At 38.4% G+C, this 15,635-nt stretch overlaps 1 protein-coding gene across 1 annotated transcript in view; it reads right to left on the bottom strand.

The window, feature by feature from the left end:
* The window catches only part of LOC149159897 (uncharacterized), a 171,328-nt gene that overhangs the window by 84,328 nt on the left and 71,365 nt on the right, over positions 1 to 15,635 (bottom strand). Inside the window, exons 4-5 of the mRNA XM_089434460.1 lie at positions 6,910 to 6,951; positions 6,699 to 6,826 (exon numbers count right to left, since the gene is read on the bottom strand). Coding sequence (XP_089290586.1) covers positions 6,699 to 6,826; positions 6,910 to 6,951 — 170 coding nt within the window. The remainder of the gene's footprint in view (positions 1 to 6,698; positions 6,827 to 6,909; positions 6,952 to 15,635) is intronic.

The following is a 15,635-nucleotide window of genomic DNA, read 5'->3' as shown; positions in this document are numbered from 1 at the left end:
AAAAAATTCTTTAAAAACAATGAAAAACAAAGTTTTTAAAGAAGCAAAACAAAAAAAAATTAATCTACATACCGTTTTTATGGACAAATTGGTGATCTTGTCTTGGATTTCTCCTAAAAACACTTGGATTCGCTCCCAAAGTCGACCCAAACCCTTCAGCTCTTCTCCTTCAGCTCTTCTCCTCCTCCTCCGCGCGGCGACAGTCAAATGACATAAAAAAAATCATTTTTCCCTATTAAAAGCCCGCTGCCTGCGCCCTCGGCGATTTTTTCGAAAAAAATCGCGATTTTTTAGAAAAAATCGCAATTTTTTCGGAAAAAATCGCTATAAAAAAAATCCGGCGATTTTTTGGGATAAAAATCGCGTTTTATGCGGAAAGGTGAAAAAATCGCGATTTTAACAACACTGATTCACACACACTTCACTCTTGATTTCTCTCCACTTGTTTTGGGTTTTAGTGGAAGAGAAGTCTAAGAGGAGGAAGCCCTAAATGCAGGAGGAAAGGAAGCTAAACAAACTACCCTAGCCACGGTCCTTAAGAGGATGGTCTACCTGCAGTCCAAGAGAGGAGATCCCTGCCTCTATATGCCGCCTAAAGGATGCCTAGTTGCAGTCCAAGTATGGAGATACACGGTGGAGGAGGCCTATACACGCTGCCCTTATACGCAGGTCTGTCCAGCCCTAGCTGCAGGTCTATGATACCCTAGCCGAAGGCCATTTCAGGTGACTGGATTGTTGGAAGGAGGGCCGAGAGGGCAGGCTGCTAGGCCGAGTAGAGGAGGAGCAAAACGCTGGTAATTGGGTGACTGTTTGGGCACGTTTTGGAGGAGGCCGAAAGCTACAACAAGCTAGGCTGCAGGCCATAGCAAGCTGTTAAAGGTATTCTAGGGTTGCGTTGAGGTGGACAGACCCTTAAGAGGACAACTTGGCATGGGAGGAGCCTCTCCAAGGTAGGTCGCAGCACTTGAGGGCTAGTCTTGCTGACTGTGTGTTGGGTTAAAGGCAATGGTACATGCCCTAACCAAAAGTGCAGGCACAGCAGTGCTAACAGTGGTGACAGCAATATTTTTGTGGAGGATTGTTGGGTCAAAGTGTTGACCAGAATTGGATCATGACATAACAGCAATGGTACATGGGACAGGAATGATAGTTGAAGCAGCAAGTACATGGTGCAGCAAATGGTACATGGGACAGCAATGATACTTGGAGCAGCAAGTACATGGTGCAGCATTGGTACAGCAATGGGAGCTGCAAGTACAGTGCAGCATAGTGCACATAGGAGCAGCTATTCATAGCATGATGTACAGTGCAGCATAGTGCACACAACACTGTGAGTTGCAGCAGGATGATGCATTTGGGTGCAGCATAGTGCAATGAAGAGCTCAGCAGTACAGTGATGGGTACAGTCATGATTAGTGAAGCATGATGAGATACAGCATAGTGATGATGGGTGCAGCATGGTGCAGCACAATGAGATGCAGCATGATAATGAGGAGCAGTACAATGATAGGTGCAGCATGGTGATGGAGTCATCTTGGAGAATCAGTTGAAGCAGCGTGTCTTCAACTGAGTTCAGCAACCTCATGTATCATCTTCTTAGAGATGATCTATGCTCTTATTTAGATAAGTCAAAGTGTTGACTTTTGTTGTAAATGTACTATCTCTCTCTCTTTGCTGAAAAATTGAAAAACATATAAGAAGAATTGATCAAGCATTTCCCCACATTGGGGTTTGTCCCTGGCTAGCACCACATCTTGTGTCCTCTTGTCTTGGCTTGTCTTCTGCGATTTATGTTTATGTTCTATCTGCAATTTACTATTATGCTGATGTGATTGCTAATCTGGAAACGATATTGAGCTAACTGTGAAAATTGAAATAAATTGCTCTAAGCATAGAACATACCTAAAATTAACAAAACAAATATCATATTATTACAAGAAACAAAGTACAGTACACAACACATGCAGAAGAACCACCAGAACATGTTGGTCAAGCAGTGACACAATAGACAAAAACTCTAACAGCATGGTAGCAGTAATAGCAATCCTCTAGAGGACAGCGCAAAGTCTTCAGCCCAGTTTGTTAAGTCTTCGACTTATGTTGAGCCAAAAGCTAGAATTTGTCAAGTCTGAGTCTTACAACTTTGGTTTATTATAATCAACTATATTTTCAATAATTATAATGTTTATTACATTAAATCATTTTTTGAATATCTTAATAAGATTAATCCCTACATCCTAAAATTTTCAGAACCACCTGCATTGGCTCTTGCAACACACTTCTAGTAACTTTGATGTTTTGTGCATCGATATGTTTGATATCTGAACATTATATTATCACCACTCTAAACACATCCTAACCTGAATAAGGACTACAGAAGTGAATTCTAAAATTAAAAAAGATACGCTAAAACTTAAAAGTGATTCAACCCGAAGTTACCAATTTAGAAATTAATAAGACACAGTTAAGTAAGAAACAATACATGTGCACAAGACTTCAATTGAAAAGCAAAAGAACAATGAAGAAATAGTTCACAAGAGAAAAGGAATTGCCATTGTTGCTTTTATTCAACTCAGTTTTATGTACACATGCATATATGTACATCACTAGAGACGGATTGTCAATTCGGTCAAGCTTGGGTGGTTGAGAGGAAGAGTGTTATCCTCCTGCTCCACACCCATATTTAATTCCTGCAAGTGACATGTTGAGCTCTTTGTTTTGTAATAGCCTTGAGCCTTGGGTTGACAGAGCCTCAAACTCCTACAGAATCTGGTTTACCTTGGGTTCCTCAAAATGAAGGGAAGTCCCTGGTGGATTTCCCCAAGATGTGTATTTCTTGGAAAGGCAAAAAAAAAATATATATATATATAGATATATATAATTTCTTTTGGAGATATGACACACATTATATAAAGTTGTTGCCTACACTCATGACGATATTTAATCCAAAATGGTGACCTCTTTATATACATAGAGGTCTTGTGTAGATGACAATTAGAGAACATTGTCGTTCACCTCGGCTAATTAGTACCTCCTGTTGACCTCTACTGGTCAACTACCCATGCAGTGCACCCCGTTTTTCTTGACAGAAAGAAGCAGCACCTGATCAGCATGTCCGTGCCATCCTGCCATCATCAGCAGTTTGATCTTTTTGATTGTAAACCCAGTCTGCATGTATTAACTGTAAATAATCTTAGCAGACATGAAGTCATGTATGTAGTTTGCCTAAGTGGACCTAACTTTTTGATGATAATCTACGTCCCGGAAGGTTTTTTGTCTCACCGATCCTCGGATCGGCAGAGTTTTCCTTCAAACCTGACCCCAAAGCCGGGTTTGATTTTGTCATTAGAACTTTAGGAGAATCCTAGTGTGTTGATCTGCTAGATTATCGTTGTGTCGCAGAGCTGGGTGTTTTGTGAGGGTCTGTATTAAATGGGTTTGTCCCTTAAGATGTAATTTTGTAAAAGTCATGATGTAATGTGTCCTGAGGGTCGAGAAATGTTTTAAATCCCCTCATGAGTCCTAAGTCCTAGGTCCTAGGTGATGTTTCCGAAGGCTTAGTTCAGTGATCCATTTTAAAATGATTTAAAAAATTAAAAAAATGAATAAAAATAATAAAATAATGAAAAATAATAAAAAGTTAAAAAATCAAGCAAAAACCCTAACTAATAAAATAATAATATTTTAAGTTAATAAATCGACGGATGAGATCAAGAGATGTCTTGATCCTCATCAACGGTCGAGATCATTTCTACATGGATCACTTGAACTAGCCGTTAGGATCGTTTCCTTTATATAGGGTCTTAGGGGGTCATTTCAAGTTATCTGATCTGTGAGTCTGTACTGAAAGCTCTCTTGTAATCTGATTTCTGATTAATAAAGAAGACTTTGGGGTTCAAACTGGCTGGTGTTACTCTCTAGAATTGCTGTGAGATTATTGCTTTTCTGCATGTTTTAGTTTTCAGCAGTTAAAATAGCTGGTTTTTCAGAGCATTGTGAGTACAGGTATCTTGCTCACGTGCTAGGGTTTGAGGGCTGCTAGGGTTTCTGAAATAATGGCAGGTATCTCCATTATTTCCTGAGATCTAGCAGTTTTCTCTCTCTCTTTGCTGATGGTTGCTTGAGATGTGCAGGAAAACATTTTTTGAAGGAAATTTTGTGGGCGTTCGGGGAAGTTCTCGGCTGAACCAGCCAACTCCCGCAAGCACTTTCTGTGCAGAGCCCAGCTGATTGTGCCCTGGGTTAATTTTTTAAATTTTATTTCGAGAGATTTTTCTTTCAGTTCACAGTGAAGTTCAAAATTTATGATATTCTGAAAGTATTTCTGCTCTTATTTGCTGAATCTGGCTATTTCAGGGGCCAAAAATTTGTAAATTTATTAGCTGTCTTAGAGTTTCAAATTTTTTCATTAGGGTTTTGGATTTTGCTTTATGCAATTTTTATTAGGGTTTTGTTTTTCTTGAAATTGCAGGTATAGGATTTTTCTCCAGAGGTTCCTGAATGATAAAAACAGAAAGTTTTGTGATCAGTCTCAGATTCTATCTATCACTTGTCTGATCATATGCATACGAAGTTTCGAAGATAATCAGTTGTTGGCTGGGTAAAAATTTTCTCTTGGGCGGCTCTCCGAAAAGAGGCATCAAATGCCAGGCTTCTGCGTAATATCAAATGCTGGGTGTCTATGCACCTGAATCACCTAGCGTCCACCAATGAGCACGCAATTGTAAAAAGCCTTCCGCGTTCTTCCTATTCACCTGAGTGTGAATCCGATGCCCAAACCTGCGTTCTTCATTGTTGCTGCAACCACGTCCTGCCACATCTGCAAACCCTGCAAAAAAAAAACGATTTTAACTTCTTTGTGGCCGCCGACAGAGAATCGATCCACCATTGCCACGACAAAGGGCAGTTTTCTGTGTATTTCAAGCTCAGGGATCAATACGTACGCTGTCCAGCGAGAGATCAACAAAGTTTATCTATGTGCAAACACTCAGGCATGCGGCTATGGTGAAATCGATTGACTGTGCTCTGCGTGTACTCAAGCCCGCCGGATCAGTTCATTGTTCATAACGTCACGATTTTGGGCAAACCCGTGGAACCTCCAGGTAACAAAACCAACTTCTATTCGATCCTCAACCCCTGCAATCCGTCCGCTGTCATTTCTCTCGGGTCAGGTATGCTGCGTATCGATTCATTTTTGTAAGCGTGAATGAGTCCTGAGAGGTTACGGCTCAGTGTTTTTTAGTTTTTGGTAGATTGTATTAATTTTTGACATTACGCTTTTTTAATATTTACATAGTTCGTGAATCTTTTAGATTTAAATTTTAATTGTGTTTAGTGTAGTTACGTTTCAGTCATAGAATGTATTGTTAGATGTTAGCTTTAGCGTTTAGATTTTAATTTCCAGTTAGAGTTTAATTTTAGATACGCTTAGTTTAGTTTTAGAGCTTTAGGATTTTAAAATATATATAAAATGGAAAAATCAAAAAATCGTTGTAGACTTTGGTTAAATTTTATTTTAAATTTTTAGATTTTATTTGTTTTGTCTTTTTTTATATGGAAATAAAAAATTAAAAATAAAAAATATATATTTTTAGGTTTGTTTTTTTAAATGTTAGATTTTAGTTTTAGAATAGATTTTCATTTTTTAGATTTTCATCTTTAAAATAAAAAATTTTAAAAAATAAAAAAAATAAAAAAACTTAAAAATAAAAAAAATAAAAATAAAAAATTTTTGTGGAAAATTATTTTTGCGAGATTCAGTTATTATCATGCTATATCTTTCATGCTGAATATTCTGAGTCAAGATACGAATTGATATCTGGTTAATGGTTTAGAATTTTCGTGGTGGCTTAAAGCATTTATCTTTTAAAATTTTCAATTGCTGGATATCATTTTGGTCGTTTTAAAAGCATAGTGATTTAGCTGATGATAGATGGTTGCTGTTCATGGCTCATGTTTCTATATCATTTAAAAAGTAATCGTTTCTACATCAGTCTCTTAAGGCACTGGTCTGCTCAATTAATTAAATCTTTCAAGTGCTTTTATATTGTATCTCGTGTCTCCCAACCAACTGTTAGGCAGTTGGCCTTCATTATCTCACAGGGTCTACCCCCCTTTGCCGCGGGAGACAGGCTTAAACGGAGGGATCGGGGATCAGAGTGACAGCCCCCGATCCGAGCGTTGTCGTGCCAATCTGCGCGACAACACCTCCTAATAAAATTCTTTATAGTGACGACCCTGTTACTTAACCCATGACTCACTGATAGTGTAATACAGTGATAATAGATCCACATCATATGATACTCGTGTTGTCAACCACATGTAAGAGGAAAAATATTAAAGACAAAATGTAACACAGTGACTATTCCGGGGCTAACAAGAACAGCCATAATCTGAATATATAAACATTGTTGTATTGAAATGTGCTAAATGACTTGGGTGATAACTTTTATGAAGACTTGCTTATACAAGTCTTGGAGGTAATTATAACTCAAATAGGACTTTATAAGCCACGTAGAAGACTATATTTTATTTTGTCACTTACTGCAAGTCATGAAGAGGGACTACATTAAAGTAAAAAAGCGGAAAGAGCAAACCAAAATTGTATTATAGAATGTATGAGATAGGCAAAGGGAGAGGACTTGAACTTTTATTAACGAGTACCTTTATACAAAATCAAGTCAAATTAGAGAACATACCATCTGATGCCATTAATTGTAGCTATGACTATACTAAGATTTTGAGCAGTGAAGACTGGGACACCCTTGAACTGATTTGCTCCTCTTCCCTTGGAGTTCCCTTGGAGAAGCTTATTGGCCTCCTTGACCTGTTTGAAGGGAACAAATCATTTCATCACCAAAATTTAGAAGACATAAAACATAAGTTCAAAAAATGAAACTAGCTTCTCACCTGCTTTTCATCAGGAATGAATTGGAACAATTGAGGCTTTTCCTGCAGAGCAAATCAAATACAATGAAAGTTGAATTGACTGTTAAAAGCAATTGAAACATTTTCGGATCAGCTAATAAAAATAAGCAAATGGACCTTTTCTGCTTTAAGAAACTATTATGTAAACTAGAACGAACAGACCATAGCATTGCTATACAGGTGTGCAGAATTTCAAATCATAGATTGCTTTAGGCAATAGAGTCCGTCAAATTATGGATTTAAATTTAATTACAAATGTAATTGACTCAATAAGATCGATAGTCTGAAATAGGAAGAAGTCCAGCAGCAAAACCTCGGACCTAAGTTGCACTGAAACGGATACGGGAATGGATATGGATACAGGGTTTGAAACAGATACGCCAAATTTTCAAAAAATCTGGATATGATACAGCAGGAAACGGCACACACATGTATATATAACAAAATAAGAATTTCATATTACCATTCATCTTTTAGAATCTAGATTCTATATCTAAAAATACATAACCAATTATCATCTATCATCATCATCAATTCAGCATACACATTGTCATCATCATTAATGATTATTATAATATTCATGATTCAACATATCATCAAGTTTCTGTTTCAAATTTCAATCATCAAAATGACAAGTTACAACATCATCACCAAAATTGATAATGCACACTACATAGTACAAAGTACAAAATGAACTCTGACTAGCAATCTACTATCATTATTCATAATTCATATGGTTGTTCAAAAGTTTAGAAGTTAAAACACCATCATAAATTATATTTGCATATCATCAAATATGTCTTCATTCCCGTCACTAAGAAGTTCCACATCCTCTCTAGTAGTGGGAGCATTGTTGCCATGTCCACTCGAAGATCCACCTATTGGTGACTCCACATCAAACAAAGTCATATGAGACCTGGCATTCAACGGCATATCCAAGTCAGGCAACTCTAGTTCCACATCCCATAATTGGGTGGCCCCAAATTCGTATTTGTCTCTCTTGTGTGACAGAAGGCGGAGGTTTGAATGAACCTACACTAGTTCCTCACCTTTCTTAGAGCCCACTCTATCTTGCTTCAATGAATGAATGCAGCCATATGTACTCCAACTCTTTTCTGCTGAAGAGGAACTAGCAACTTGTGACAAGATCCTGATGGCCAATTTTTGGATATGTGGAAGTTCCCTGCCATACTAGTTCCACCGATCAATTGGACTCATTTCCCTCTTGTCCCGCATACAATCAATATCAGAACCCCAACCCTCTAATCCCACAAAATGAGCAAACTTTGCACGAATCCGAAGCCCAATTTCAAGATCTACAAAAAGCTTTCTAAAAGCCTTTTTAAATCCTTGTGAGACTTCTGGGTCTTTGCTTGGTGCGGTTCTTTTTGGATCACTTAGCAACTTTGCAGCATAATATTTTGGATTCACTGCATAGGCCAAAAGGTGCAATGGGGTGGTCATCTTGTTCCACCTTTTGGTCAATATATCTTTTACTTCTCTGTAAAAGAATTCATCTGGGTCATTCTCCTTGGCATTTATAACCACCCTTATCTTCTCTATCATGGAATCAATGCCCTCATACACCTCTCCCAAATTAGGCATATTTGTGTCAAACATATAGAGCAAATCCACAATTGGCTTAGTAAATGCCAAGAAGTACTCCACCCTATTCCACCATTCATCATCAACAACCAACTTTCTCACTGCTTGTGCTCTATCAGATTGGGATTGCCTCCATTGATTCCAAAGAAGACTGCATACCACTGATTGTAATGCATCTTTCACCTGCATAAGCCTTGTTAAGACTATGATGTGAGAAGCAAAACGAGTCTCGGCAACCTGCAAGTGCCAAATTGCCAATGTTTCAATAAATTAAAAATCATAATTTGATTGAATAACTACTATGATTCACAAATCATGACATTTGAGAATCCAATTTACATATTTGAATTTAGAGTCATAGAAATTAGAATTTTATGAAATAAACTTTAAAGTTTAGGTACCTTGAGGAGCTCCAACTTCACAAATTCCTTCTAGATGCCTTGGGACATGTGGTGGTTTGTGATGAAGGCTTGAATTTCTTTTGCCTCTTCAAAAATAACTCGAATCCACTCAATTTGCTTCCCCGTCTTACTTAACATGAAGTTCAATGAATGTACAGCACAAGGGGTCCAAAAGATGTGCTGATATTTGCCTTCAATAATTAGGCATACTACTCTACACACCGTTGCATTGTCAGTTATTAACTGGAAAACATTTTCTGGCCCCACCAATTCAATTGCTTCAATCAATATGTTAGCAATGAATTAAGAATATTTCATTTGCCCCTCACAATCCACTGCCTTCAAAAACATTGTCCTCTTTGGGCTCTGAGCAATCACATTGATCAAGACCTATCCCTTTGATCTTTCTATCCATCAAAAATGATGGACACCCCTGGAATGCGCCATGAATTATGACTAGGGATTAATTTAGCCTCCAGATCTAACTTTCGACACTCAACATTGTGGTGCGGACCTTCTCATATCCAGGGCTCTTGAACCCTTTTGGGGCTTCATTCATTTCTTTTATCATCTTTGCCCAGTAAGGAGATCACACAAGGTTAAATTGAAGTCCATTTGCATAAATGCATTAACCTATAGCTACAATTGTCGTCTCTCAAGCATCATTATTAAAACTCCTTTCAAGCAGTGCCAAATTAGACTGCTTTGAACCAACAATTCCATGAGAATAAAGTGGAAGCTTTGATGAAGATGCTCCCAACCTTTTTGGGTGTTATAATTGAGAGGCCGGATTTGCCTCATTTGCCTTAGCATCTGCCTCATCTTTTTCTTTCTGATATTTTGCAAGCTTTGCCTTGCTTAAATCGTTTCCATCTATCCCATTCTCTTTAGGTGGGCCACTGCATATTCGAATCCCATTTCCTTTTAACCCAAATAAATGTGCTTTAACCTGTGTCTATGATCCCTTATACTCCTTTTTACATTCACTGCAAACCCATGCCAATGACCCCCCTCCTTGGATATTCCCAACAGTAGTTACATATTTCCAAAGTGGTGACTTTGGATCAACTTTAGAGGCAAATTTAATTTCATGTTCCACTTCCTCTGCCTCACGAATGGCTGAACTTGAAGTTGCCATGAATGATGATGATGATGTAAATGAAACTGCAAAACAAAATTGACAAATATGCATTTCAAAACAAGTTACAAACTTACAAGCCTTGAAAAAGAACAATCATTATTAAAAGTTAAAAGTTTGGTCTGATGCTCCAATAAAATGTTCACAAGAGGTCTTAAGACCCATTCTATCAAGTCCCTTGGGGTTACCAGTCACCTCTGTAGCTAGTGGTTGGATTGTCGTCCATCCATAAATTCCAGGGAAGACGAGAGAGGTTTCCTATAAGCTTATATCTTCAGAACAAAAAAAATTATAGTTCCCTAATGTACTTCTTCCTATCCCACTATATTGATGCATTGCATCACCATATGATCAACTAAACAATAAATTATTCTCTCTACATATTGCATCATTGAATAATCAAGTAATCAAGCATTGAAAAGATGCCTTTCAACATATATGAGTAGAAATGATTCCATAAAATTTAAGAAGTCTAATAAAGAGAGCTAGCAAAGTTACCATACCTGCCAGCTTGACCCAAAACCCCTAGTTCTAACTTATATCCAACCTTACCACTAAAACAGGTTGGTTAAGCTTAGACTGCATTTGACCAATGGACTTAGAGGGGTCATGAAAAGCCCACCCAGTTTTTAAAAACTTGTCAATGCCTAAAAAGCCCACTGAACCTTAAAAAACCCAACATCTCCAAATTCGGAAACAATGACAACATCGAAAGCAAAGAAAAAATCAGAAATATAAGGAGAAACTAGAGATATTTGCAAGACTGGTATTTACCATCGACACCATGGTTAGTGTAACATTTAGAAGTGGTCTCTTTTTTTATAGAATTTTAAATGCCCTTTTGTTATGGTTGCTTGACATACGTGTACTTTTTATTCTTAGGAGTAGCATAAAAGTAGATGCTCTTTTTGGAAGTATATCTTATTAAAAATGTTATAGGCAAGTAGTTTATGATTGACTACGAACAAATGTTGCGTCGCGAGGTAGGAGATAAGTTATAAAGGCTTATCGCGTCGTGATTGATTAATGCAAGAGGTGCAAAGGGGTTTTAACCAAATATAATAGATATGAATCAAATATAATAGATAGGCTTTTAAGTTTTACGAGTTTCTCCTACCGGACCACGGACGACTCCTCAAGTTCCAAAGTCCAAGGCTCCTTCAACATTTGGTGACAACTCCTGGTCCCTGGACTCCAAGCTCAAGACTCCTCCAACGCAATGCGGCAATGATCGTCCGATGTCGATGTAATGTGTTGATGTGCACTGTGCGGCGTGAATGTGAATGAATAAAAGTTAAAACGAGAATAGTGAAAACCCTAAAGTTTAAACGTCGATTTTTTAACCAAGGAGATAAAAAACAATGTGTTCTTGGTGACACTTTGCGTGATCTGTTTCCGAAAATCTAGATACGGATCACGATTTTATCGAATCCGTATTTGGATTTCCATAAACAAATTAAAAACTGCCAAAAAAAACAAAATGCAGGAGAGAACGGATTTGGCATTTTTGGCATCTTTAAAATGCCACAAATACGAAACTCCTCCTGTATCCGTACTATTTCGTACCAGAATCCGTTTCTGATTTGGCAACGGCATTTCCAGTGCTTTTCCTAGGCGTTTCCGGCAACTTAGCTTTAGACATAAGTACATGTTTAAACAAATAACATACTTTAGCTAAATGGCAATTAGTCTTCAGGTAAAAATCTCAAAAAGTATTTGGTATACTCACAGACCTTGAAATCTTGATAATTCGCACTGTTACCCACCAAAAGTGTGCAACCGTAGGATAACTCTTCTCCTATTCATCTTCTTCCAGCCGGCAGCCAGCAGCCCCTGACAACCATCTTGTAGCCAATCTGATGTGCCACTTCATCTTCGCTCCCTGCATTAGTTGTGTGTTTCCTCGTCCATTTGTCAATAGCACATGTTTGAAGGTGTGCAATCCGACCCAAAAGGTATGTTTTTCATTGTGCAATCAGGTGCTTATGCTTGTTTTTCATTTGGGCATTTTGAGCATGGATTATTGAGTGATTTGCAAGGTGAGGCTTTGACCGTGCTCTTGTTTCCTCACTTTAAATGGGGGTTAGTCATCAATTATAATCCCATGGGATCTCCCCTATTGGCCTATGGCTTTAGGAAGGGCACTACTTGAGAAACCCCAATTTTGGTAACCTGGTCCCGTTTTCCATTCCATATTTTTCACTTCCCTCCACAAATTACGAGCCCTATTCCACCATTTCCCTTCTATGGGTCCACAAGGCATTAGCACACCCCCTCCCCTTGTCCACATATCTGGGTCGGGCCTGGAAATGTTGCCCCGAAGGTTGATGCATCTAAATAAAATTTAAAAGCATATCATGGCTACAAGCAAGAAACAAAAGAAAAAGAAAATCATAAAATGCAAAAGATGGTCGGGACATTAAAATAATAGCATGTGGGCAAAAGCTAAGCATGAGCACTACCCCTTATCATTATGGTCATCACCCTAGTTCCTAGGGCCCATGAGTGCCCCTTACATCCTAGAAGGAACCCATGCACATCCCAACCCCTGGTGGGTGATGAACCGCCCACCTTTAAGGGGATAATAATTGTTTTACATCATTCACAGCATGCTCTCATTTCCTAGAGCTTCGAGAAATAATACAAAGAAAAATCACAAAAAATAACAAAAGGAAAATAAACAGGGGTGGAAAAAAAAAAGTTGGGGTAACTCATGCAACCACGATTGCTCCCTCCTTACATCTGTACACCCTATATGTGGACTCCCTCATTATTGTTATCCTTGTACCCTTAACATTTGGCCCTAAGACCCCTTTGTCTCCATCTATTCCATCATCATTCACATGCCACCTATTAATTAAAGGATGTACCAGGGACATGTCTTTCCCCTTAGGGGTTGGAAACACCTAATAGGATGATTTATTAGCCACTATTACCAAGGGAAGTAACATTATTACGAGATCAAAACCCTAAATTTGGAAGAGAAACCCCATATAAAGTCTCAATTTTCCCTTGACTAACAAGCTTGGTTCAATTAGATGCACTAATTATCAATTGTACCTAATGGTGAAGATGCAGCACTGAACATTATGTGTAATTGGCAGGTCATTTCCATCATGGGTTGGCAAACTTACCTGGGGCCTAACTCCACTAGAGGAGCATATGACACCCTACAGGTGAAGCGTTGAGAGCCATGGGACTCCTATCACTTGCAAACCATCATTCCATTCCATGGGAACCTACAACACCCCAATAATTTGCTCTTTTCCCACATATTATTCACGAGATGATGCACTTGCACCAGCATGCCCCAATCAGTTTAGCAGTGTACACATGGTTTCACAGTTGATCCAAGGCCCAAATGATGTTTATCTCATCCTTTGGGACATGGGAGGGCTAGCACCATTCTCTGAGCCCTCAACGTTGGAGCAAAACTAGACTATTCTATCACCAGGAGACCCATGAGACCCATTTTGTACCCCAAACACAAAATTGGGGTCCACACGATGATTTGCATAGAGATCTAGGGACCAACCACTAGAGGATGATTTTTGGAGCCCTCTTCACTCAGCTTGGCACCAAGAGAGCTCAACGCATGCCTCCAAGAGCCCCACGCATGGATGATGTAATGTCCCTTAATAATAAATAATAAATAATGTAATATTAAATAAATAATAAACAATAAATAAAAAAATATTAATAGTAAATAAATAATAAATTAATTAATTACATGCTCTAAATAAATATAAATAAGAATAAAACAAGAAAGCAGTAAAAATCAGTAAAGCAATCAAAAAGTAAAAACAAAAGAATAAAACAAGAAAGCAGTAAAGTTGCATGTTGACACATGGAGTGTGTGCATGTGGTTCCCCTTCCAATGTTTGCTCTATTTAATAGATGAAGAGGAAGATGAGAGGCATTCCATCATTCCATGATTCCAACATCCATTTTCTTGGGAGAATAGTGTTATGAGACAAAGGATCCCTGGCAGTAGTACGTTAATTGAGGGCTCGGGGGTGGCCAGTTGTAGCAAGATTTTGTGCAACTGAGCCTACGGTTGGGTGGAGAGTCGTCCCCAAGACTTTGTTGCAGGTAGCAAAATTCAACTAGCATTCCACAGGTAAGTTGTCTCTCTTCACTCATATTTTTGAAATTTAAAGTTAACTAGTTGATAAATTGTTTATTGATTATGAATCGCTTGACTAATCTAATTAATTATGTGTTGCTATTTCGGGGTTGTTACATATGGTATCAGAGGTTAGGTTCAACTCGTAGGGCCTATAGACATTTTAATGTAGAAAACTTTGATCTACTGTGTGTATTCTTTTTGTTACATCTACTATGCCACCCATAAACCCAAAATTGCACAAAACTTGTGAAAGGTGTTGTAATCGGACTCAGTAACACAACCCCACTCTAGATTGGGTTCAGTGAAATAACTCTTCCTTATGAATAGTACTCCCAAGTTCCGAGCATCCAAACCTATAAGTCTCAGCAATTTCTTAACGTGTTCCTTGACCTCTATGACATCTCGAGGCAAGTCATTTAAGTTTTGTGAATCTAGTAAATTGAAATCCGTGAATGTATTATGTTGTTATGATAAGAAGTGACACGTCAACACTACCTGCTCACAAGCTTAGACCACAAAAATACAGTGGGCTTAATTCCATTGTTGAGCATGTGGGCATGTATTCGTCTACCGTCGTGCAGAGCTTTCAACTTTGCGCATGATTCCAGTAGCGAAGTATAATTATCTGCATAGAGTGATATTCCCTACTAATCCATAGCGTCTACCATATCCAATGTTTTTTGCAGCCGCGGATCTACAGATACAGAGCACACCTCAATACCCATACCGTCGATATTTTTCTTATTACATTGATGAAGTGAACCGTTTTGTTTCACTCTGCGCCTTCCATTAAAATCAATCTGTTGAAACATATAGGGTTTTTTTTTTACATGGAAGAAATATTAACCCAAAATAATCATCAGTTGTTGGTGAGTCCCGGTTTTTGACTCTGTAAGGAGGGAAGTAATTCAGTGATGATAACGTTGGAGGTAATACCAATGCCATTATATACTCGGCTTACTCTTGGATTTGTTTTTTTGTCGAAATAGCGAGGGTAGGATTAGTTGCAGAGCGTAGCTCCTTCTATGATTAGTAAAGAAAATTGGGTTGAGAAATGCAATCTACGATCCAGTGACATCACAAGGGAGGTTAGGGTTTGAGTGTGGGAGTGTTGAGACTGCACGACATTTATTTGAAAAAAATGCCTGAGAGAGACATTGTATCATGGAATAGTGTGATTGCAGGATATGTGCAGAGTGGCTATTGTGACAAGTTGTTGAAGCTGTTTCGCGAAATGATTTTGGTAGGATTGAAGCCTGATGATGTTTCTATTGTTTGTGGGCTACCGGCGTGCGCCGATATAGGAGCTCTCCGACAAGCATAGAGGATGCACACCAAGTATTTGACAGGAATCCTAAAAAGGATTTGGATGTGTGGAATGCACTGATTAAGGGTGTGCGATGCACGGGCAAGGAGATAGTGTTGTCTGTCTGTA

The sequence above is a fragment of the Pinus tabuliformis genome, chromosome 5_2 (genome assembly GCF_031772625.1).
Source record: "Pinus tabuliformis cultivar Carrire ecotype Pingquan chromosome 5_2, CPIR1, whole genome shotgun sequence".
Lineage (NCBI taxonomy): Eukaryota > Viridiplantae > Streptophyta > Pinopsida > Pinales > Pinaceae > Pinus > Pinus tabuliformis.
Note: the sequence above shows the minus strand (reverse complement) of the source record. Positions and strands in the feature narration are given on the sequence as shown.